A 26417-nucleotide genomic window follows, 5' to 3' on the forward strand; every position below is an offset into this window, starting at 1 on the left:
TGTAATCTACAGTTTGCTCAGGGTTTTCAAAATTCTGCATAAACCAAGTTGTGTAGTTGAAAGCCGCATCATCTGCATATGCGTAACAGAATAGCTACCTTGACCAACAGATGGTGGAAAAAAGGGGATGGGGGAGAAATGGCACTAGGATACAACTCTGCTGCTTTTCCCTTATTTGTTGTAATTTTTCCTATAAATCTATTGGCTTTATCTGTATGCATCTGCATAAATACCACTGTAAATTCTATATAGATCAGAGCCATCACAGTCTTCTGTTCATGTTTGAGGCTATCAACTTTCCCCACTGTCTAGCTCTGTCCACCAAGTTAAACACCATAGATCAACACGTGCCACGAAAAGGCATCTGGATAGTTCTTCCAAATCAAATAGGACAAGGCAAGTATTGATTACCACCCCTCTCCAAATCCTGCCTTTAGGATGGAAAACCTGACTCCTCTCAAGACAGAAGCCTTTGCCAAAGATATCTTGCATACAGTGTACATCTGATGTCAATCCACCCAACAGATGATAATTTGCTAGATTTTGGTCCTTTTTTTGTGTATATGTACCACCATATCAACCATCCTTAAGGGATCTACCTCCATGGGACTGATGTAAGTGAATAAGGCATGGGGGCACTCCCAAAGTTGGCTATCTGTTATTGAACTTTGATGATACAACTTTGGGGTGCTGGGGGCAGTTATGTGCCCTTAGATTTGCTCACCCCTGCTATAGGGTGTTGTGGCTTTTATAATTCCCTATAGCAGAGTGTTTTAATTATTGGTGTTCAAATTACTGAGACTGAAGTTATAGGATTGAGATTTATGCTACAGAAATTTAGTTCTGTCTCTGAATTTAAAATAGTTTGAGTAGGTATGTTGTATGATTATTCAGCATTAAGATTTTCATTTTTATACTGTACGCTTTCCAAACTGCATAGTTGTAAAAATCAAAGTAGTTTATTAATGAGAGTATAAAGAGGTGTTTTTTTTCGGAATTCAGAATTTTTTAACAAAGCATATTCAATCTACATGTTTATTCAGAGGTAAATCCCTTTGAATTTAAAGTGCTTATTTTAGATAAATTGATTATAATGAGTGTAAGTACTGTTGAACTCAATGAATTTTACTTCTCAGGATTGTAGTATTCATCTAGGTCCTATCTAAGTGTAAATGACAGATAGCTACCACTGTATTTTGTTGATTCATTACCACAATACACTGTCCACAATAATTGAAATAAGTTCAGGTTTTATTTCACGTAAAAATTAAAAACAACTGAGCTGAAGAGGGGAAGGAAAGAAAATGTGCTTTGCATCCTTAATACTTTCCATTATTTTAAACGAAGTTCAAAATGTTTAGTGTATGCCACTTCTTAGAATACAAGGCATATATTTTTGGAATAAAATAACATAATGAGTAAATATTTTGATTAATGTTGTAAGTATACAGCATAATTAAGGCACAAGGAAATAAAATACAAGAGGATCCAAGAAAAATCCTCACAAAGTTCAAGTAGTTGAGCTCTATTCTAGTTGACACAGAAATATGTTGGCATTTCACACACTGGCGTTCAATCTTGGCAGAATCTGGAAGCATTCACTGCAGTTCTCAAACAACTACAGTCATCAGAAACTTTCTGTGCAAACCATTTCTGCATTTATGATAGTTTGAAATAAGGTTTCATTAAAATTCACCGCCAACTTAGCTATTTTTTTAAAAAAGGATCTCAATAACTTAAAATCTTTCTCTTAAGCCAGCAGACAAAATCAACAAGATGTCCTGATAGAATAAGAACTCTTCCTAAATCTTGAGAATATTTGCTTATATTATTACCATTTTCCTTACGACAGCAATATAATATTGGAAAACCATTGTGTTTCATCAGTTCACATGCTGAGGTTAAATAACAAGAACTCATTGCCTATAAAAAAAAAACTATCTGTAGTTTTTGGTCTCACAATTTTTAACACCATGGTTGATGGTTTACAATCAAAGGACAGGAATCTCAGCAGGTAAAATATGCTTCTAAGCCCTCACACCACAAGAGATACTTGTCTTCTAACACACAAGTCTGATTTTTATTTTATTTATTTATTTTCTATCCCACTTTTATTATTTTTTATAAATAACTCAAGGTGGCGAACATATCTAATACTCCCTCCTATTTTCCCCACAACCACCACCCTGTGAGGTAGGTTGGGTTGAGAGTGTGTGACTGGCCCAAGGTCACCCAGCTGCCTTTCATGCTAAGGTGGGACTAGAACTCTCAATTATAAAATTGCCCCATCTGTTTTTGTAAGTACTATGGCTATGAGCCCATGAACTTTTCTAGAAAATACTTAACCATGTAATCCTATATCTGGCTACAGAGCTGAGACCCATTGAATTCAGCAGAACTTACTCACAGGTAGGTGTTTATAGATTTCCTGCCTTAAATTTCTACTTTGATTTGCTCCTACAGTCACTCCCTGACAGGCACACGATGCTGAGATTTGGTCTATTTGCCAAGAATTTGCTTCCCTAATCTGTTGGGCTGGTTGAGAATTCTGGAAATTAAAACCCAGCACATCTGGAGGATTCCAAATAAGAGGATGCTGTGCTAGATTATGTTCTGTTGAGATCAGGACCAGTGATCTGATAGAGTGACCTCTACTGCATTTAAAGGCTTTAAATCTTCCACTGTATGTTTTAATCCTCCACTTATGACTGAGTTATCTAAAAATGTATATAAGCATAGAATACATAATTTAAAGGGTAGATAGAGCATTAAATAAGACGTTAAAGGTGCAGTGGCAAGGCATATATTTTATATGAAGCTAGTCATGCAGAGGTTTTTTTTAAAGCTTAGCTTTCATAGACACAGTGAAAATAAGTCGGAACACCAATCTCTTTTCCTTAATTCCGCAGAGCTAGATGAAATAATCTCATTTCCTCCCTAGAGTTTCAGCCAATTTCTTCAGTCTCTTCTTGAGCTCCAGTGGGAACTTTTCATAGCACTTCTTACAGACAGGCTTCATATCAAATTCCACAAATTTATTTCTGGAAACAAAACAAAAATACTTTTATGTTGTTGAAAATTAACCTTCACAATATAAATTAACCTTCACAATTCACTGTAAGCCACACTTATTTTCTATTACATTTTTAAAAACACAAATAATGAGTCCTCAAACATCTCAGTTTAAATCAGGAAAAGCAGAACTTTACAGCCAGAGACTTGGTCAACATGTGTCAGAAAATGCATTCCAATAAATCTCCCCATCCTCCTATTATTAAAACCTAAGAATATTCTTGCTAGACTAAGAATGAATAGTTCTATTTTTTTCCCCAGAAAACCACCCTACTTCAGCATACATAAACATCTCACTTGGTTTCTAGTATGATTCGCTTCTCCACCATACCTTCCAGCTTGTTATACAGAAAAATAAGCTTTTCAATTTTCTCTTCCTCAGTTCCACAACTTTTGCCATCTCAATGCTGAGGAATCAGGAAAGATCTTAGAAACTCAGGGGCTGGTTCAGGCAACTGCTAAGGATGGAAGACGAGCATTTCAGACAACTCATTAGGACTTCCAACTGCTTGAGACAGCTGCCAGCAGGAAGAGCACATCAAAGAACTACAGATCAATGAGATCAGCTGCCAAAAGCAAACTCGTAGACTGCTAAAGGCTTGGTCATCCCTGGCAGCTGATAAAAGCAACTGGGAGAACTGACCTTTCAGCTAACCTAAGCCATGCTGCTCTGTTTCCCAAACTTGCTGAAAATTCTCAAAGTGCGGCAAAAGTCAATTAATAGGTATAACCAATGCATTTGGAAGTAGTTTTGCAGAGACATCTGCGGCATGAATGAAAGCAGCATTGCTTTGTAACTCCACCCGTTTTATACTCCCACTATGATGTCACGCACATAGACGAAAGGGGGAAGGGACTTGCACTGAGACTTCTATTGGTTTGATGAATGCATTGGAGCCTGCAGATACCACTGCAGCTTTGAGAGAGGACTGGTATTCAGAGGGCTGGTAGTTCTCCATCTCTAATTTAAATTTATCTCTAATTTATCTTTGGGTGCCTTCCCACTTAGCTTTTGAGTGGGGGCTTCTAGATATAATCCTCTTGATCATACCAGGATATGCATATGCAGGAAAAAGAACTGGCACAACTCCACAATCAGGACATTCTATGAAATAAAGCGGGCAATAGAGACCTGTCGCTTGCACAAAAAAGTGGGTCTTTTTAAACGACTTTAGAACTCCAGTACAGCACCCTACTGTGCAGCCATGTGTGAAACAGAGAGCTTCAGATAACATCTAACAAAAAGTTTCTCTTTAAGGGGGATTTCTTTCTCATTTCTTAACAACAGTGCTGTGGAAATGTATGGATAGTGTTAATGGAAGACTTATGCACACTGACTTTACACATTCCTGAGACTATACAAACTAAGAGTTGATCTCCATGGTGGAAGGATAATTTTTGCACTTAGAGCAAATATGACATGAATGCTTTTTCAAGCAACTTTCTTGCCTAAATCTCTTGTGTTAGAAGGGTGAACTGAATTTATTACCTTCAAAAAGACATGTATTAAGTAGAGAGGTTATACTTTTTCTCAACAGATTCCTTCTGAATGAAGCTTTGCAAATGATGAATGTCAACCAATAGTTCTATGACTGGAAGGTATATGATACTTTAGGGACCCATCAAATGATTTCATGCGACTATTTTATCTTTCCCTCCTTAATTGATGTGGAACAAATAGGTTGGAAGCAGCAGTGAGAAAATACAGGAATATTACAAATTAAGACACAAAGTCTTGCACTCACACACTCACTCCTCTCCAATGAATGAGGCAGAGCAAGAAACAAAACAAAAACTTGTCTGGCAGAATCCATTTTCTAGATAAGACCCCATACGAATTAAAGACCCCCAAACATAATCTGCTTCAGCAGAAAAGCATTTCTCAATCAAGGACTCCTCTTGGGCCAGATTGTTTTGGCGGGAGGGAAAGGCAAGTTTAATCACAGGGAAGAGGACCTATATGTCTAGTCCTGGGACTGAATGTGTCGAAATTCATCATTTAGATATTTAAAAACACAGTTTTGTATATCATGGTAAAAGAAAAATAAAGGAAAAAACCTTCCCACAAACTAACCCAAAGAAAGGGAGGAGCACAGCTGGTGAAAGGTAGAAATGAAAGATTTACAGACAGACAGGCTTTTTCTTTTTATGTTTATCCTTTTCCTTGGCTTCACGCTCCCGCTTGGCAAGTCTCCGTTTAAATTCTTCTGGCATTTTTTCATAACAGTGTCTGCAGACAGGTTTGAGATCGATTTCAACAAATTTGTCCCTTTCAGGTTGAGCAAAGAGGGAATGGAGGAGAGAACAAGATAGAGTCAAGATACAAGTAAAGTAGAAAGAAATCTGCAGAAAAATAGAAATAAAGAGGAAGTGGTGAATACAGCCTTAGGAAAGAATATCCTTGCTATTTTCCAGGGACTGTGTTATTACAAGAAGAAAAAGACTTTATCACAGCAGGCTTATCAAGTGCATTCCTCCATGGAGTACATTTCTAAGTTTTTAAGGGCAGCTCCTCTACTTCTAAAGGCAGAAGACATACCCCAAGAACACTGCAGATACTCTAGGAGGGGGAAAAAATCACTCTGCACCTCTTGTGTGTTAGAGAGCAACATGAGCAACCCACTAAATTTACAGCCACCCTGTCCTAAACTGTTCCATATAGTTGAACTTCTTTGATTTCCATTCAGATGCAGAGTCAATAAAAAAATTATAGTAAATCTGTTTTCCCTTGGTACAACACCTTTCTGCTTATTCTATTCTGCAGAAATGCAGAACAAACAGTATTGCAAGCTCCTGAGCAGAGTAAGCACTGATGAACGAAAGCAGGACAGCATTCAAGAACGTAACCTGGCTTCTGCCTTGATTGGACAAGGCCCTGGTCTGCCTCCTCTCTTCCTCAAGACTTGCTGTTGCAACAATCGTAAACATTTTCCAAGGGAGGCTCAATCTACAAGTGACATCATTGATTCTGGGATTATCGCCCCAAACTGATGTACTTACTTGAGTGTTAACTTGGTGTTACAAGTAGAACATGCAAAGCAGTTTACACACCATGCTTTATTCAAGGCAGAGACAACTAAGGAAGAGCAAAGAAAAGACAAGATGAATCCAAAGCCAAACAATACTGACTGCATTTATTATCATACATTCATAGCATATATCGCAAAAGTAATATTGAAGACAACAAATACAAGGCTGTCCAAATCATCACATGTGGTTTAAAATTACATATTTGCATAGGCATAATGGATGGCAAAACCTTATATTGGCCCTGTGATCATGGGCATATGTACCACATGTCAGCACCAACATAATCATACTTAGCACTTACATCAGGACATATTACATCCTGAAATGGTGAATCAATGGTTGTAAGCCTCATCTTGAATGGCTAGCGGCAAGGGATTATGGGGCTAGCAGTTCAAAATTCTGGAGAGCACCAGCTTGTCTATTCCTGTCCTAAATGCTCACATTCCAGGCTAAATTCAGCAACTGGTATCACCGGACAGCTGCCAGAGTCGGAACTAATGCCTGTTGCAGGCTGCGCTGCCAGGAGCTGAGACATGGTAAGTAGTTGCAAAGTTCTGGTAATCTAATCACAGTAGCAAACAGCTTGCAGCTGCCCATTAGAAGTTGTTTGCTCTGCTGTTGCCACCCAGCGTTAAGTATAGGGATTAAACCTGGCTTTCCTTACAGTGTCTTGTGACTGTTTGGTCCTTCCCAATAGTTCACCAAACTGGTTCTAAAATAATAACCATAAAGAATTGTACAAAGAGTGGAGCCTTCCCTTTATATATTACATTTTTTACCAGTCAGAAGCAAGCATGCAGTTTCATCTTTCCAAGTGTTGTTGTTGTTGTTGTCACTGCATTTAGACATTTTTGTCTAAGTCTACAGTTTTTAAATGTTCAATTTTAGGGAAATCATTCTACACCAATCTGCCATGGAAACACTGTGCTCTGTAGCAGAAAATTTAACAATGCCCTATAGAATGATTCAGGAAGGGTAATTGCAAGGCCTTACTGCTGAGGTATCTGAACTTCCTAAAAATTGGATGACCACACTAAAGACATTAAAAACTCTAATTCTACTGGCACCTAGTGGGTGTCTGGAATTTTGCAGCTCAAATAGCCCTATTAGAATTACCATACTATTATGTATGTTTATAATACATCGAAGATGGCTTACTATGTTAGATAAGCAGAAAGTTTTAATTCCTTTCTTTTAATAAAAATCACTAGAAAAATCGTGTAAAGGTACAACATCAAGACTACGACACCTCTGTAGTCTCATCTAAGTACTTAAGCCAAGTATCTAAAATTATTTTCTACAATATTGCCCTGAAGGTCTCAGAAAGATCCTTTCCCACTTTTGCTGGAGAAAAAAGGTCCCATCAAAGTATTGGGCATTTCTAATCAGCCGTGGTCTGAACTACAAAAATGTCTAGAACACAGTCAACGTTACTCTGATGTTGAAGGTCATGAATGGGAAATGATCTTACTTTCACAGACTCTGTCTGCTCCTGCTATATTTAAGGCTAAAGCCTCCAAAGAACCACAGATTTCCCTAGAATATGGTTTTAATAGGCCTGCTGAAGATAAGCAAGTCCATTTTCATTTATCTCACTACAGTTATTCTTCAACTATTTTGATTAAAAGTCAACTTGTGGATATGCTTGACCAAAAGGAAAGAGTAATGCCTGAAAGATCCATTCAGGGCTTCATTAAGATCCTTGTAGGCTTAGGCACATTTTTATTATTATTACTGTAGTTGTTACTATCCTTGTTGAAGTAATAATCCAGATGCTTAGGATGATAAAGATATTCCCTGGACCTATATTTGTTAGTAAGTCTCATGGAATAAGTCTCAATAAGTATATGCGTAATAAAGTAGTAATACTATCTTAAATATGTTTAGTTTTAAGATACACAAATTTTGATTTTACTGTTACTTTCATATATTTTTCATATCATACGTTTTCATAGGACCCAAAGTTTTGAAGATACCAGGCATTGTGGCTATTGTGCCTAATGGATAATACAGATGTGGATCCATTGAGGGAATGGGTGGTGTATCATTTTATGTGTATTTAATTTATATATTATATATTTAAATATATAAATAAAATACATTAAATGCTTTCAGGCCCATGTTCAGCATCTTGGGTATTTCTTGACTATTTGGGGTATTTTACTTTAAAATGAACGTTTTAATGATGAGAGAAGTACATATCCATGGAAACTCACCATCACCTTCAATCACACGGTTACAGTGGAAGCACACATCACCAAAGAGCTGTGGAAATGGAAAATATAAGTCCCAGTCAGAAATTAACAGAATTTGAATTAGAAATAAAATTAGCATTGAAACATACTAAAAACATTTGTGGGGAAGGTTATAGATAAAGTGGTTGGATGGCAGCTATAGAGGATCTTGGAGGAAACAGATGATCTGGAACTGTTTTAGTTGGGTTTCAGGCTGGGGTGTAGTACAGAGACAGCACTGGTTGCACTAGTGCTGGGACAGGGGTGTTGCGTTCATGCTTGTGCTCCTTGATGTCTCAGAGACTTTCAATACCATCAAACATGGTGTCCTTCTGGACTGACTGTGCAGGTTCGGAGTAGGAGGCACTGTACTGCAGTGCTTTGCCTCCTTCCTCAGTGGTCGTTTCCAGTCAGTGTTGATGGGAGGGGAGGGATCACACCCACGGCCCTTCCCTTGTGGAATGCCCCAGGTCTTCATGCTCTCCCATCTCCTGTTTAACATCTACATGAAACCATTGGGTGAGGTCATCTGGCAGTTCGGGGTCTGGTATCATCAGTATACTGATGATGGTGGCTACCTATTTGGGGGCTTATTTGGGTTTATTTTTGCTTCTTGGCATTATTTTTTAATTTCTGACATTGTTCTGATGTACTTATTTATTATTAAGTTCTGAATTTTATTTTTGTTGATCTTGTGTGCCATGCAGAGTCCTTTTGGATTGGGGCGTGTTATAGTTCTATAAAAATTAATAATGGATAAAGCTGTGGCTCCAAGTCATCATTTGGTGGAGCACTCTGAATATGTCTAAACTCAATTGGGCACAATACAAAGTTTATACTTGGACAATACAAAACCTATGAGCATCACAAAGACCTCAGATTGCCTGCTACTCTTGATTGTTAAATCTTCGTTAAATTAAAAATATTTTTCTGCCCTAAAGGTAGTTTCAGCTCTTCTTTCCTCCACTCCCCTCAATGCCTCTGCAGCCTCTTGGCATTCTTCAGTTAGAAAAGGAAGAGGGCAAACAGCTAAAGCTTCTGAGCCGATGCCAAAATTCTGGGGGATTTTTTTTTCTAAGAGAAAAAGAAGAAACAACTTCTGCGCAGTTAAGCTTGGAGAACTGGGAAGTGGAAGAAATAGGAAGGGTTGGGAACAGGGATGGATCTGTGAAGTATGTGTGCAAAAAGTGATAATAAAGGTGAGAGAAAAATAACTAGACTGAGGGGATCTTCAGTGCTGTGAGTGCAGGATGAGAAAAAAGTTGGAGGAAGAGATCCTTAATGAGAGAGAGAACTATGAGTTCAAAAGACTAATTCTGGATCTCAAGTCCAATTCTCCCATACAGTGTTTCTCAACCTTAGCAATTTTAAGATGTCCGGACTTCAACTCCCAGAATTCCCCAGCCAGCTATGAGTTGAAGTCCAGACATCTTAAAGTTGCTAAGGTTGAGAAACACTGCTCCCATATATTTAGTATTCTGAGCAAGCTACTTATCATGTAGCCTCATAAGTTCCTTTTCTATGAAATGAGCTTCTTTTCAAGCAGAATACTGTTGATTCAAAACATTATTTTGTAATTGGGGGCTCATTTGTCTTTTATCTTGCTATCCTCAAATTTTGGAGAACCTTGGTCTAGGATATCACAACATGTTTTATTATTTTAAAATAATTTTAAAAAGCTATGGGAATGCCTACTTCTACACAGTTTGAATTCAGTGCTGACATTCAAAACATGTCAAGTTCAAAACATGTCAAGTTCAAAATGCTCTTTTCCAAGCTCAAAATAGTTGTTTAAATTCAAACCAAGTTAAGACCTCTGCATGTGTTTTGAACTTGAAATGGCTGAGTTCAAAACACTAGTTTCACACCTGAAGCAGAATGTTCCAGAATGGTCAGAGAAACATACTTCAAACTTGAAACTCTTTTAAACTAGAAATGGAATGTTTTGAGCAAAAAAAAAAAACAACATCTCAAATTTGAAACTTGCTATATACCCACAGGGAGTAAGATATAAATTAGGAAGCTTTTAATAGCTCCATAAAAATGTTTTGGGGGCATACATACAGTGAGCATATTTTCTTGAAAAAAATAAGGACAAACGAGAAAAAGGGGCAAATCTGAAAGAGGTTCATAAGGATAAAAAGATCTAACTGTTTAGGTTTATAAATCTGCTTTACAAAGGAAAATTCAAGAGCAAAGCCAAGAAAATAAATAATTAAATTAAATAAATCTAGAGGACAGCTTTCTGGAATAAAGGACTGTCCTTTAAAATAAAGGATGTATGGTCACTGTAGGCATACATAATCCTTAATTCTTATCAACTGCAGTTTTAGATTTAAAGTATTAAGAGACCCTGGCTGAGTTATTAAAACACAAAATGCAAGATGCAGCCATACCTGATTATAGTGGGTTTCACAATATGCCAGCCCCTTCCTTTCATAGTGACGATGGCCCAGGAATGGTTTCTCACACTTGGCACAAACAAAATGCTATGAGATAAAAAGGAGAGGGTTAGTTTTATTTTTAAATAAAATAATTTCCCCCAAAACGTCAGTCTCTATGTAACCATTAAGATATCAAATTAAACTTTGCTTTTTAACACACTCACAGGAGCAAACTATATGATGGCTGGCCTTCCTCTCCCTTGTGTAAAAAAATTTCCTACTAGTTTAGCATCTACCTCCTCACACCTCACTATTTTGCAAGGCTATTTTCTAATTTCAATATTTCAATATTTTAGTAATAGTTTAACAGAGTATTCCTATACTCAAGTTACACTAACTTAGTGAAGATTTTTAAAGGAACATCTTACAATGGTATGTGAATCTAATTCAGAAGAAAGCTATTGGTGAGTCCTCTTTTCGTGAAGATATTTGAGCAGAGATCGGACAACCACCAATTATGGATGCTGTAATGACAACTGTAGGCCTATGACATCGTAGGCCTATGCTGAGCATTGAAATGGGCCAAAGGTTACCCCAGAATCTTCCATGTAGTACTTTATAAGAAGTAAAAATGCAGCATATATCTACAATCTGGAAATAATTTACTCTTTCTCTCTTTTTAAACTGTATTCTGTATTCACATTGTTATAAACGGTGTGATCCAGAAAGTCAGATCAATCTGATGTACTGAAACAGAATCTGCTGTCTGCAACCCTTGTGTAAAACCCTGTCTATGAATAGATAATATGCTTTGGGACATGCACTTCCTCTTAGCTTAATCTACCATAACTGAGTGCAGGACAGGAAATTAAATAGTAATTTTATAATACTAGAAAAGTTAAGTTATTCTTAAAATACTAACAGGTGACAAAAGTGTATGTACTTGAAATTAGTCACTCAGAGTAATTTGAAAATTGTTTATTCGTTTAGTCGCTTCCGACTCTTCGTGACTTCATGGACCAGCCCACGCCAGAGCTTCCTGTCGGTTGTCAACACCCCCAGCTCCCCCAGGGACGAGCCCATCACCTCTAGAATATCATCCATCCACCTTGCCCTTGGTCGGCCCCTCTTCCTTTTGCCCTCCACTCTCCCTAGCATCAGCATCTTCTCCAGGGTGTCTTGTCTTCTCATTATGTGGCCAAAGTATTTCAGTTTTGCCTTTAATATCATTCCCACAAGTGAGCAGTCTGGCTTTATTTCCTGGAGTATGGACTAGTTTGATCTTCTTGCAGTCCAAGGCACTCCCAGAATTTTCCTCCAACACCACAGTCCAAAAGCATCTATCTTCCTTCTCTCAGCCTTCCTTATGGTCCAGCTCTCGCAGCCATACGTTACTACGGGAAACACCATTGCTTTAACTATGCGGACCTTTGTTGTCAGTGTGATGTCTCTGCTCTTAACTATTTTATCGAGATTTGTCATTGCTCTTCTCCCAAGGATTAAGCATTTCCTGACTGCAGTCAGCATCTGCAGTAATCTTCACACCTAGAAATACAAAGTCTTTCACTGCTTCTACATTTTCTCCCTCTATTTGCCAGTTATCAATCAAGCTGGTTGCCATAATCTTGGTTTTTTTGAGGTTTAGCTGCAAGCCAGCTTTTGCACTTTCTTCTTTCACCTTCATCATAAGGCTCCTCAGTTCCTCTTCGCTTTCAGCCATCAAAGTGGTATCATCTGCATATCTGAGATTGTTAATGTTTCTTCCAGTGATTTTAACTCCAGCCTTGGATTCCTCAAGCCCAGCATGTCGTATGATGTGTTCTGCGTACAAGTTGAATAGGTAGGTGAGAGTATACAGCCCTGCCGTACTCCTTTCCCAATCTTAAACCAGTCCGTTGTTTTGTGGTCTGTTCTTACTGTTGCTACTTGGTCGTTATACGGATTCTTCAGGAGGCATACAAGATGACTTGGTATCCCCATACCACTAAGACCTTGCCACAATTTGTTATGGTCCACACAGTCAAAGGCTTTAGAATAGTCAATAAAACAGAAATAGATGTTTTTCTGAAACTCCCTGGCTTTTTCCATTATCCAGAGGATATTGGCAATTTGGTCCCTAGTTCCTCTGTCTTTTCTAAACCCATCGGGCAATTCTCGCTCCATGAATTGCTGAAGTCTACCTTGCAGGATCTTGAGCATTACCTTACTGGCATGTGAAATGAGTGCCACTGTTCGATAGTTTGAACATTCTTTAGTGTTTCCCTTTTTTGGTATGGGGATATAAGTTGATTTTTTCTAATCTGATGGCCATTCTTGTGTTTTCCAAATTTGCTGGCATATAGCATGCATTACCTTGACAGCATAATCCTGCAAGTTTTTGAACAGTTCAGCTGGGATGCCGTTGTCTCCTGCTGCCTTGTTATTAGCAATGCTTCTTAAGGCCCGTTCAACCTCACTCTTCAGGATGTTTGGCTCTAGCTTACTGACCACACCACCAAAGCTATCCCCGATATTGTTATCCTTCCTATACAGGTCTTCCGTATATTCTTGCCACCTTTTCTTGATCTCTTCTTCTTCTGTTAGGTCCTTGCCATCTTTGTTTTTGATCATACCCATTTTGGCCTGGAATTTACCTCCGATGTTTCTAATTTTCTGGAAGAGGTCTCTTGTCCTTCCTATTCTATTGTCTTCTTCCACTTCCGCGCATTGCTTGTTTAAAAATAATTCCTTATCTCCTCTGGCTAACCTCTGGAATTTTGCGCTTAATTGGGCGTATCTCCCCCTATCACTGTTGCCTTTTGCTTTCCTTCTTTCTTGGGCTACTTCTAGTGTCTCAGCAGACAGCCATTTTGCCTTCTTGGTTTTCTCTTTCTTTGGGATGTATTTTGTCGCTGCCTTCTGAACAATGTTGCGAACTTCTGTCCATAGTTCTTCTGGGACCCTATCTACTAAGTCCAGTCCCTTAAATCTATTCTTCACCTCCACTGCATATTCCTTAGGGATATTAGTGAGCTCATATCTAGCTGCTCTGTGGGTCTTCCCTAATCTCTTTAGTCTGATCCTAAATTGTGCAAGAAGAAGTTCGTGATCGGAACTACAGTCAGCTCCAGGTCTTGTTTTTACCAACTGTATAGATGTCTGCCTCCTTTGGCTGCAAAGGATGTAGTCAATCTGATTTCGGTGTTGTCCATCCGGTGAAGTCCACGTATAAAGCTGTCTCTTAGGTTGTTGGAAGAGAGTGTTTGTTATGCAGAGTGAGTTGTCTTGGCAAAATTCTATCAGCCTATGTCCTGCTTTGTTTTGTTCTCCCAGGCCATGCTTACCTGTAATTCCAGGTGTCATTTGACTGCCCACCTTAGCATTCCAGTCTCCCGTGATGAAAATAACATCTCTTTTAGGCGTGTTGTCCAGTAGGTCCTGCAGATCCTCATAGAACGGCTCTACATCATCTTCTTCAGCATCTGTGGTTGGGGCGTATATTTGGATCACTGTGATGTTAGATGGCTTGCCCTGAACTCGAATTGAGGTCATTCTATTGTTTTTTGGATTGTATCCAAGCACAGCTTTAGCCACTTTACTATTAATTATGAAGGCTACTCCATTTCTTCTGTGGTCCTCTTGTCCACAGTAGTAGATCTGGTGGTCATTTGATGCAAAGTGGCCCATTCCAGTCCATTTCAGTTCACTGACGCCCAACATGTCTATCTTTAATCTTGACATCTCACCAATAACCACATCCAATTTGTCCTGGCTCATAGATCTTACATTCCAGGTTCCAATGGTGTGTTGATCCTTAGAACATCGTATTCGCCGTTCACCACCAGCACCGTCGGCTGCTAGCCGTCCTTTCGGCTTTGAGCTAGCTGCGTCATCACGTCTGGGGCTAGTTGAACTCATCCTCTGTTCCTCCCCAGTAGCATTTTGACCATCTTCCGACCTGGGGGTCTCATCTTCCGATGGTATACCGACATATCTGTGGTTGTACTGATCCATTGAGTTTTCACGGCAAGAATACTGGGGTGGGTTGCCATTACCTTCCCCAGGGATCGCATTTAGTCTGACCTCTCTGTCATGACCTTCCCGTCTTGGGTGGCCCTTCACGGTTTAGCTCATGGCATCATTGAGGTGCTCAAGCTCCAGCACCACGACAAGGTAACAATCCTTTGCTGAAGAATTTGAAAATTACTTCCACTAAAAAGCACACAAAGTACTTTCAAATAAGTAACACTAGGAATCATTTTTTACTATCAGAATATTCTTTCTTTTCTATCAGTTCAGGAAGACAAACTTTTCCATTCTTACAATGGAAGAGCTTATGGATTTGTTCATTACAAAGTATCCTCAGTACAAAATGACACAGGGCTTATTACATGTTTTGAAGACCCCTGAATCTTCCAGGTTGTATATGCCCACAAATACACTAACAAAGAAACAGAAAGCTTACCTCAACATGCCACTGTTTCCCCATAGCATTTACCACTCGCCCCTCAATTGGCCTCCTGCATGCCCCACAGATGGGGACCCCCATTTTATCATGGCAAGGCAAGCAGTACAGCTCCCCTTTCAGTTCTCGAGCTTCCGCAGTGAGTTCCTTTCTGTTCACAAATAAAAGAAAAAATGTGAAGCCACAGCAACTGAAATATAGTTACTTGAAAATGTGGCTGAAAAAGCTTTTTTTTTAAATAGTAAGGATTCCCTTTGTGAAAAAATTAGTATCACCAAAAGATGATAGTAACTGGTGTGGGCACAGACAATTGAACACACTTTATTATACATGGGGCAGGCTTTTATTCTAGGTATTGGTCTAGATATTATATGTGGGCCAGACTATTAGTCTAATGTTTAGGTCAGGGTCTGGAAGCTTCTAATCATCCAGTTCTTGACTAAGGAGAACCACCACCTTTCACTCCTGGACAGACTGACAGAGCTGTTGGAAGTTCAGCAAAATCTAGAAAGCCAAAGTTGCCCATCCTGGTTTAGATAGATACTTCTGGAGTAAAACCATGACATTCAAAATGAAATTTTCATCTTGCCATGAAATTCAAGAAGCAGAGTTCAGATTTGTGCTTCCATAAACAATACTATGCTGCCAAATATATTAGAATCCCTTCTCCTGAGAAAATGAGACATTCTGATAGAAGAGCCAAGAATGAAGAGCAAGTGGACCAACTCTTTCTACATAAAATGGTGTTTCTGAGGAACAGTCAGCCTTCCCAGGTAGACTAGACAGGAAACACAACCAGATGAGCTTATTCTACTTTATTGTAGGGCTATGTTAAAAGAATCTTGCAAGCCTGAAAGGACAAACCTCCCTCCATCTCTATTACAGCCTGATAAGTTAGAGAGGTTCCTTTCTTTCTCTTCCTGTTATGTAGCTGTGGGCTATGCCATGGGCTATGCCCCCTCCTATTTGATCATTCCCTAAGCAGTATCTCTCCCCCATCCACTGGTCTCCCAAGGTCATTCCCACATACCATTACAGCAATATATAGTGATTAAGGTTACAATACCTGATCAGGAAATTGATTTGGGGTCAAAGGATCACACTAGATATTACTTTACAAACATAACAGTTATGTCTTTGTAACTTTATAGTAAATGTACACAACCCAATCTGGATTAGGCATCTAGTCTGGAATAGGAAGCTTTAATCCTTTGCTTCAAACAGTCTAACTGGGGAGCCCATGCTTGAAATTTACAAGTGAGCAATGGATAACATTTTTTTGCTAATGTGAAATCCAGATGTGATCTTTGTAATCCAGACTGGGATCGGGGTTGGGTGGGAAAGGAATTAAAGGTTCTTTTAGAAAAAGAAAAAAAAATGCTAGATCTGTCGTTAGTTAAAAAAAGAAACATAATTGCTAATTATAAATTATATGTTGTTTGATCCTAACAGAGCTACATGGGTTTAGTCCTATGCACAAATAACTGATTTAATTACTGAACACAATGGGACTTACACAAGATGGGGACGTGTGTGGCTTATGGAATATCTTGCTTATTGTTTAATCTTTGATTGAGTGGATATTTTGCTTTCAGATTTGATTATCAAGCATTATGATACCAACATTTAAATGTTAAACTTTCTTTCATAATAGATTTCCATTACCCGCAGTTGGCACAGTTGAAATGATCAGGATGGTAAGGGTCATTCTTGAAGATGAGCGGCTGTTCATCAATTATGGCATGGCACTTTTGGCAAATATATTTGCCAAGACCTCTGGCTTTCTCCCGATTATGGCAAGGACGGCAAAGATGTCTAACAGAAATCAAGGAACAAACAGTAAGAAATAGTAGAATATTGAAAAAACAAAACAAATGTTTAACTTGAGCTTTTGCTGCAGTCTTGTAATCAGAAAATTAACAACTTTTTGTAAGGAAAAATTATGCTCTTTCCTTATAAGGAAAGATAAGCCAGTCCATTGCATTAAGATCTCTCCTTCTCAAATTAGCAGTGTCAAAGATTACATTGCCCTTATTTTGACCATGCAGGTATCAAGGACTAGTCCAATGAGCATAAGACAGTCTTCTATCCTGCAATGAACAGTTTCCACACTTCAAATACATTAAAACATTGCATTGGCTCTTGGTTATCAAGTGTCCAACGTCTTAGGTAAAGGGCTATTACATTTATGGTTGTAAAATCTTTTGAGCAGAGGCAGAGCAACAGGAATTATTTTGATTTATATCCCCCCTTTGTATTCAAAAGGCACTCAAGGCCCCTAACAATGTTTTTTTTTTAAATCAACAAAAACAGCTCACTATTAACTAATTCACCAAAAAGCCCTGAAAAAGTTTGACTCCTTTTCTAGAAGGTGAAAGAGTAGGAGCTGAGGCAACTTCCATAGCTTGAGATCAGTACAGGAGAAGATCTTCCTTATGATTGACAAGTAGTTTCTGGAAAGTAAAGGTACCTTTAAGAGGCCTTCAGCTGATGATCTGAATTTGCAGAGATACATATCAGGATTGATGGTCCCCCAAGCCATTTCAGGGTCGAAGCCTTGAATTAAGTTGTACCCAGAAAAACAACTGACAACCAATGCAGGTCTATCAACATAGGAGTAATGTGGTCCCAGTATCATACTCTGGTTAGAAGCCTGGCAGCCACAATTTGCAGGAGGTTTCTAGAAACTTCTCAAGAGCTAATGTGGCTTAGTGGTGAAAGCCCTGGACTAAGACCAAGGAGATTCGATTTCAAGTCCACCCTCTACCCTGGAAGCTTGTTGGGTGACTTTGGACCAGTCACTTACTTTCAGCACAACCTACCTCACAGGGTAAAAAGGGGGTGGGTGAGATTGTTTTGGTTAAGGAAGGAAATAAATAAGCAAGGAAGCAAGCATTGCCACATACAGTACATTGCAGTAGTCAGGTTGGGATGTCAATAGAGGATGGTAAATTTTGCCAAATTGACTCTCTTAGGAATTGTCATAACTAGCACAAAATAGACATAATTGTGCAAACATACTCTTCCCTGCCACCAGTTAGGAATCCAAGGATAGCTAGAGGTCAAAGTGCACTCTCAAACTATGGACTTGCTCTTTCAAGGTGAGTGCAATTCAATCTAACCTATTGTCCAATTTCTTCCATCTTTTCTGACTGTAATTTCAGCTTGTATTTTTCCAAGTATTATTTACTAATATCTATAGGTACATGTTTTCCTGGCAGACTTATGGGAATATGTAGTTGATATGTTACAAATACAGTTATTTCATATAATGTGAAAAAATTCTCAGAGCATGAAGTTCTAAGTTGGAGGGATGACAGAAGAATTGGAATTTTTGATTGTGGATGAAAATAGAGAAAGAAGCTGGTTTTTATATTGATTCCAACTTCAGTTTAGCAGAAAGGAAGAAATAAATTTTCAGGGAACAATGAATGAGGGCAGAAAGTAGTAGGAGATTATTATCTGAAATTCACAGGCCGAGCAATTTCTGATAAAAAAACAGAAATAGGTTCTTGACACAATTATGGTAAAGGACGTTCCAAACATTTAAAAAGTTATAGAAAATTCATTATTCTCAGATTTATAATCAAGGGAGAAGAAGTAACACTGACCTGCCAGCATTCTTCACAAATCCAATGTCTGCCAGTACCTGTTGGCAGATATCACAACAGAAGCATTCTGGATGCCAGCTGTTATTCATAGCTTTAATAACCCGACCAATAATGAATTCACCTACAATTCAACAGGAGATATTTAAAAATAAGTTAATTAAAATATTAAAATGTGGGAGATAATATGATGGCTGTATCTTTCCTTAACAAACAAATAAAACATTACTGTTATTTTGTGTCACTGTCCCTTTCCATACTTTATGACTATATCTAGATAAATTGGGTCTAAAATGTATTAATTTGCCAAGTATAAACTGGGGAGTCCTTGGTGCTCTCTGAGCCTTGTTGTCTTCTTGCAGACATTTCATTGCCAGACTAGGCAACATCTTCAGTCTAAAAAGGGACTGGGTTTGCTCTCTGTTTATATACCGTGGCTTGTGTTGGTGGGGGTGTTGTTCTCTCCTTGGGAGTTCCTTGGTTGGGCTGTTGTTTGTGCTTGGCTGATTGATTGAGTTAATGGTTCCTCGATTAGGGTATACTGTGCTGTTTGATTGTTCATCTGGAGTTAATCCTAGTGTTAATCTTTGCATATCTGGGTGTCGATTGCTGGCGGGGAGGTGTTCTGGTCTTTTGGCTTTTCTATTGTCTCATTTGAATGGTATGTAAAGGTTGTTTACTTCTATGTGCCTGTTGATGCCTGACTTGTCTGAGTGCCAAGCTTCTAGGAATTCCCTAGCGTTTTTGGATTTGGCTTGGTCTAGGGTGCTCACAGTTTCCCAGTTGAAAGTATGGTTGAGCCTGTCCATGTGTTGTGAGATTAAGGAGTTTTCATCGTGTCTTCTGACTGCTACTTGGTGTTTGTGGATGTGCTCTGCTAGTCTTCTGCCTGTCTGTCCTACATAGTGGCTGTTACAGTCCTTACACTGTATGTTGTAGATGACTCCTATTTTTTCTTCTTGGGCTTCTGGGTCTTTTGGTTGCTTAAGATCTTCTGAAGGGCTTTGGTTGGTTTGTGTGCTACTGTGGTGCCATGTGGTTGTAACAGTCTGTTGATAGTTTCCAAGATATTTCCAATGTATGGCAGAGTTATCTTTTTCATAGCTTGTGTTGGTTGTGCTGTAGTGGGCTGAGTGGTCAGGCACTTTTTGATAAAGTTGTGTGGGTATCTGTTTTGCTGGAAGATGCTATATAGGTGGTCTGTTTGCTTTTTCTGGTGTTCTGGGTTGCTGCATTGCATTTGTGCTTGTCTGAATAATGTCCTTACACAGCTCCTCTTGTGGGAGGTTGGGTTGTTGCTTTGGGAATGGAGCACTTGGTTGGTGTGGGTTGATTTCTGGTAGACTTGTGTTTCTAGTTTGCCATCATTTCCTCTACTGATGAGGATGTCCAAGAAGGGTAGTGTGTTGTTGTTTTCTTCTTCCCTTGTGAATTTTATTCCTTTGAAGATATTGTTGATGGTTTCATGTGTCTCCTCCAGTTGTCCTTTTTTATTATGATGAAGGTGTCATCTACAAACTGGATCCATACTTTGGGTTGTATGCGTGGGAGTGCTATCATTTCTAGATGCTGCATTACAATCTCTGCTATGAATCCTGAGAGTGGTGGTCCCATAGGTGTTCCTCTGATTTGTTGGTATATTTGTCCATCAAACTGAAAGTAGGTGGTGAGGCAGAGATTGATGAGGTCCATGATTCTGGGTGTTTCGATCTTAGTGTATCTGGCTAGGTCAGGTGTGTTGCGTAGAACTGCTGCCATGGATTCTTTTGCTAGTGCCAGGTCTATGGATGTAAAGAATGCTGTGACATTGAATGACATCATAATTTCATCTTCTATTTTTAGGCCTTTGGTTTTCTGGAGGCATTGTAGTAGGGAATTGATAGAATATTCACTCTCCTCTGTGAGATGTCCAAGTTTTTTTTCTTTAGTTATGTTGTATGTGGGGGCCCCTGGTAACGATGAAATTGGACAAAACAGTATGCCTGACTTGTGTATTTTGGGGCATCTGTAGAACCGTGGGAGGATGGGTCCACTGGATTTCATCCGCCTCTGTTCTTCTTTGATAATTTGACCTTTCTTGGTTAGGTCGTTGAGGGTTCTTTTGATCTGCTTGTCCAGTTTCTGTATGGGATTGGTGTTTACTGCGGTGTAAGTTTCTTTGTCCTCAAGTAATTCTTTGGCCTTTTGCATATATTGCGATCTGTCCATAATGATGATGGTGCAGCCTTTGTCTGCTGGGAGGATGATGATAGTTTGGTCCATCTTTAGGTGTCTGAAGGCTGCTCTGTCCTCTCCTTTCAGTTGGTTCTGTCTCCAAGTCCTTCTGATTTGTGGTATGATTATCTGTCTTACGTCCTCTTGGGTTTCTGTAGTAAGTCCTGTAGTTTTAAATGCTGCTTCTCAAGCTGCAAAGAATTCTAATTTATTAGAATTCTAATTTATTTGCATCCTCTGTGGTGTTGTTGAGGCCTTTCTGTAGGATATTGAGTTCTGTAGTGGATAGTAGGCAGCTGGACATGTTGACAACCCATTCAGGTTCAGGTACATTCAGGTTCAGGTACCTCTTTAACTAGTTTTTAATTTTGATCCTAAGCTGGTATTTAATTTAATTTAATTTAATTATTTAATTTAATTTAATTTAATTGGTATTTAATTTTGATCCTGTTGCTCAAACTGTCAATATCAGATGTAAAGCAACCCCCCCCCCCGCCCATAATATAAACTGTTATATTACAGATGGTTAGAAATTCTGGAAATTGCAAAATATTTAGATAGTAAATATGACACTTTGAAGTGTAATCTATTAATATAATTTGATAATTTGATATAGTTGAGTAGATTTAGAAAAGTAACTGACAAGTCAAAATATATTGTTTTGTAATGTGATTCTCCAGTTGTTTGATATTCATATTCATATCTCACTTTTATATAATGGGAAGATGCCAGCAAGATGAGGGGACTGACAGCAAGATGATAAGGATGGCATATCGAAAAATAACTGTGGTTTAGTACTTAAAACATAAAAATCAATAAAAGGTTCAAGGCTATGATTCTCAGATGTTCCATTAACTACACGTTCCTTCTATTTGGGTGCTGCCTCTCATTATCTAGCTTTGATATAAAGTATCCTTTACTCATTTTGACTGGGGAGGAACACTCCTTAGCAGAAATAAACGATTGCATTCCTCCTTTTCCAGGCAACTGAATCTAACTTGTTATCCTGGATCTCTCATGATTGGGTAAAACAACAAGAATCTTGGGACTCCTTAAAATCTAACTTATTTTCTATGGCATAACCCTTTGTGGATCAGAATCCTCTTCATCAGATACAGAGAGTATTTTATGTATGATTCAGCCAACTCTGGAAAAAGATGCTAATAACTGTGGAAAATGAACATTTATGGGCAGGTAGAGCAGAACACTTCCTCTTTTCAAAGTTGGCAGAAGAGAGACTGACTTGGGCATGAATGCTGTTGAATCTAGCAAGCAGAATCAAAATGTGTGCTTCTGATTTTTTTTCCCCTCTCTAACTACTATAGAGTAACTTTACAAAGAAGCTTATATATGCAGGTGCAAAACATAAACACCTGCAGGCATATAGGTACACCCTAATTCCTAATTAACTTTCCTCATAGTATTACTGATAGCAGTTCTGATTTCTTCTCTGTTATTTCTTCTATATGTTAGAGCAGGAATTTCCCTTCTCCTAGAAATAGCATGTCTACACTTGATAAACACACTATTATCTCATTCTAATTAAGCTATGTGACTTGATGCTCTTGCTAAAGGGCACACCAAGGGGAAATAGATACTCTAGTCTGTTTTTTCCATAGCAACATCCACTTCACATCTAAGAGGTACAAGCTTGGGTTTAAACAGGATTATGTTCTAACAAAATCTTCAACTTAATCTAGAATGGCATGAAAATGTGCTCACAAAAGACTTTCAGTCAAGATACTTCAGAATTACAAACACGTTCATTACAGAATAAATGTTTTTGTGTCAACTGGATGTGGGTCTGGAAAAGTGTTTAATATGACTGTTCTTGGCATACAGTCGTCTTCTGAGAAGAGCCCTCCCCAACCAAGATAGTCATATATATGTTGGATTTTCACTCCATTTGCAGATGCAAGGTGGAGTTACAGAGGCTGAAGTGCAATACCTGAAGACATTGGGAAAACTTTTTAACAGACATATGTCTTGTTTGTATTACTGTTCAGCTTTCTTTTCTAAACAATGTATACTTTATCCCTCTCCTCTTGTAAAGGGCTATCAGACCTTTATAAAACATATTTTTCTGAAACTCACCACACTGATGACAGCAAGGGGCAAAAAGCATCTGAAAGTCATGTTCACAGTACTTCCTTCCTTCAAACTGAAAACAGACAGTTAGGCCAGGCTATCAGACAGGAGAATAGGTAAGTATGTTTCAAACAGACTATGGCTATACTCTTGAATTGCTAAGAGAAGTTCCAATATGATTTTATATTTGAACAAGCTACACTTATATAACATGCATTATTATGTAAGTAGAGAATGACTCAGCACTGAATTCTTTTTACACAGGCCAGGATTATGTGCAGTGGCTGATGCTTCTGATGAAATGATCTACATTTGGGCACAAATCAAGATATATTCTCATCATGAACATCTGTTTTAGCATTCATTGCAGGAAACATATTTTGTTAACCATATATTTCTTTCCGTCCTTTACATTTCCTGAAAGTCAGCTCCAGGAAAATTGCTTTAGAAAGATGGAAAAGTTTGTGCCAGGTCCTTTTTTCCCCCCAGAAAACATCACCTTCTTTCCAAAGTATGTGATAATGTACTAAAGTAAACACAATTATTTTCAAGTAGATGTTAAATAAATAAAGCATTTCTAAGACACCATCATGGTATCAGCCAGCTTGATATTATGGATAGCCCTAGTGTGTGTGTGTTTGTTTATTTGACTTCTATCTTGCCATTTCTCCAGGATCTCAAGGTTACCTACTGTACATGGAGATGTATCTTCATTTTACCCCTAGAACAACAAATTTGGGAAGTTGGTTGAGCTGGGAGAGAGTGACTGGCCCAAAGTCAACCAGGGAGCTTCTCTGAACTTAAATCTGTTCAATGGCAATTACTCCTATGTGTATAGAGGCATTAAGAGGATAAATGAAAACGATATTTCCAAATTATGGGTTAAGAATGAGCAGTGAACTAGAGAGTTCTGCTGAATATTCAGCACCACATACCTGAGCAATCCACTGCTTGTTTACTAACAAGTATGAGTGCGCACAATGAATTTACTCAGTCCCACAACTAGGGTCTGTGTCACCCAGGGCAAACATGGATTCCATGCCCATTTTGGCACCCCCCCAGTGCTCATTTTGGTGCCCCCCCAGTGTGGCGCCTGGGGCACATGCCCCACTTACCCACCCCCCCAGTTGGGGCCCTGAATTTACTAGGCACAGAGCAGCAGTTTAAAGCTTGGAAGGATATTTAAGTCAGTTACATATCTTAAATATGGCAAAAAATTCAATGGTGAGTACAAAAGAACTTGTGCCCATGACTACCTGAATCAAATGTCAGGAATATCTCTATTTGCTTTTGCTTTTTTAAAATGGAGACTCAGGCTAGTTTGAATGGAGCTTAATTATCAAAGAGCTCAGTATTATGCTATTCATCAAATATGACGTTGGTGATAAAATTTCATAATGCACTACAATTTTTTTAAAAAGTTAATGCAGCATTTCAATTGTTGCAATGTAACACAAATCAATGAGAACCATTTCATAATCTGTTAAATATTTTTTTCTGTAGGTTATCCTATTGCATTTTACAAGAACTGTCACAACAAAACCACAGTTAAATTGGTGGGCATGTAAAATTGGTTTTGATTCTGAGCTTTTCTTCCTAACAAAAATGTTTGTCTGAAGTTCAGTTATCTGAATAGTTTATTATTTATTTTGCTGAGTAACTGTGACAGAGTACATTGTGGATATTCAGATATAAGATTTAATCAAAATGGCCTTCAGGGTGGGTACCCTTGATCACAAATACTTAAGAGGGCAGATATCCAGTAAATACAATGTGTAAGGAAGCAGAAGGATAAAGTGCTTCACGGATTACTAGCATCAATGGTCAGGCAAGTTTTGTAGGAATGAAAAACGGACTATATAAAATATTTTTAAATACTACAAGTTCAGATGAATGTATGTATGCTTTCAGTTTGGCATAGCATAAAGGAGTTTCCGAACTCAGACTCATTATGCCTGATTTTCTGGCCATGTCTACTTTAATTTTGTTGATCTATCAAAAATACTTAAAAGACTGTAATAAATGCATACTTTTGCAGTGAAGTTTGTTTGAGACTGACACATGTCTAAGCTCTCAATACTAGAGGCTCCTAAAGAAAAATCATATCTCAAGTTGCTATAAAACAGCTGCAAATCTCTAGAACTTTTACTAAAAGTCTGGATATTCCCTTCCCCAACTACCACAATAAAATAAATCTTGTTAGGATTGTACTACATGTCTTTCAAATAAATAAGTCTTGTTAGGATTGTACTACATGTCTTTCAAATAAAATATTCAATTATAAGGTGTTTGGAGCTATCAATACATAAAATGTTGTAACAATGATACAAATTCTTAGCTTGGGCCAAAGAAAGCAAGCCATTACATCTGGTTCAAGACCCTTGAAGGTGGATCTGTGCACACTGTGGGCAAATCCTCTGGGAAAATGCCAGAGAAAACTATCCAGCCTTCGGAAGAGATTGCAAACCCTGAACTAAACCCAAGAGATCTTTTCCAGGATCAGGGAATTCCTTGGCTGAACCAGTACTAAACCACCCATCTTTGATATAAGCCTGCTTAAAATTCCAGTCTATCACATTAGGAACAGTTGTGCTGCTCCACTGTCATGAGAGAGATCTTACACAGGCTATGTAAAATTAAAACAGGCTCTCCTCTGTCTCAGCTGGTTGGGCACGATCATTTTGTGCTAGTTCAGGAAGCAGCACTTCTTCCTTTAGGAAGCTATCCTGACCAAGGCAAACAGAAATATTTTGACAGTACCAACCCTTTCAAAAGTTCTTAACAGGGCTACATTTTAATCCCTGTCATCTCCATGATTCACCGCAAGTGTGTTAGGACATACCAGTAGCTTGCAGAAACCATTTGAACATGTTTTCAGGATGCAGCACAATACCCAGAATGACTCTGCTTAAAAATTAATTGAAGATGAGTTCCAGACAAGGTGAAAGACAAAAAATTCAATTCTTTTTAAAACTGAATCTCCCTTATTAAAAATGCGACATGCTTTGCATTTAGGGATAGCTAATAGTATTTTCACCTTAATCCCCTATTCTAGACTGCAGCTTTCTTATGTAGCAGGGGTATTACAACTATCTCTAACCAGTGTAGCTGACCTACCATTCATTAAACCTCATGATAATGATAAATATGAGAGGCATCTTTTTTCTTAGTGGCATAGTTCCTTGAACTTCCTTGTTTGTATATTACTATCTTAGATTGCATTTCTTTGCCTCTCTGGATTTCTTGGCACCAAGTTACAAGCTATAAGAAAGCTGCTATTGGTTATCCATTTGTGTACTGGATGGTATGCTGTGGTATGCCCTGTAGGCAAAAGCTACAGATG

The 26417-nt window shown here is 38.4% G+C and overlaps 1 protein-coding gene across 5 annotated transcripts in view; it reads right to left on the reverse strand.

Annotated features, from left to right (window-relative positions):
- Window positions 1–1233: 1233 nt before the first annotated feature.
- LIMS1 (LIM zinc finger domain containing 1) overlaps window positions 1234–26417 on the reverse strand; it is an 80442-nt gene continuing 55258 nt past the window's right edge. For 2 of the 5 annotated variants that reach the window (XM_063304916.1, XM_063304912.1), the window contains exons 3-11: window positions 23081–23147; window positions 18776–18896; window positions 16830–16979; window positions 15165–15315; window positions 10733–10825; window positions 8319–8367; window positions 6073–6148; window positions 5147–5341; window positions 2941–3041 (exon numbers count right to left, since the gene is read on the reverse strand). In XM_063304916.1, the coding sequence (XP_063160986.1) occupies window positions 5194–5341; window positions 6073–6148; window positions 8319–8367; window positions 10733–10825; window positions 15165–15315; window positions 16830–16979; window positions 18776–18896; window positions 23081–23147 (855 nt within the window). In that variant the 3' untranslated portion in view covers window positions 2941–3041; window positions 5147–5193. Of the gene's footprint in view, window positions 3042–5146; window positions 5416–6072; window positions 6149–8318; window positions 8368–10732; window positions 10826–15164; window positions 15316–16829; window positions 16980–18775; window positions 18897–23080; window positions 23148–26417 lie in introns of those variants that run through there. The other 3 variants (XM_063304914.1, XM_063304913.1, XM_063304915.1) reach the window with 2 other exon arrangements.

The sequence above is a fragment of the Candoia aspera genome, chromosome 5 (assembly GCF_035149785.1).
Source record: "Candoia aspera isolate rCanAsp1 chromosome 5, rCanAsp1.hap2, whole genome shotgun sequence".
Classification (NCBI taxonomy): domain Eukaryota; kingdom Metazoa; phylum Chordata; class Lepidosauria; order Squamata; family Boidae; genus Candoia; species Candoia aspera.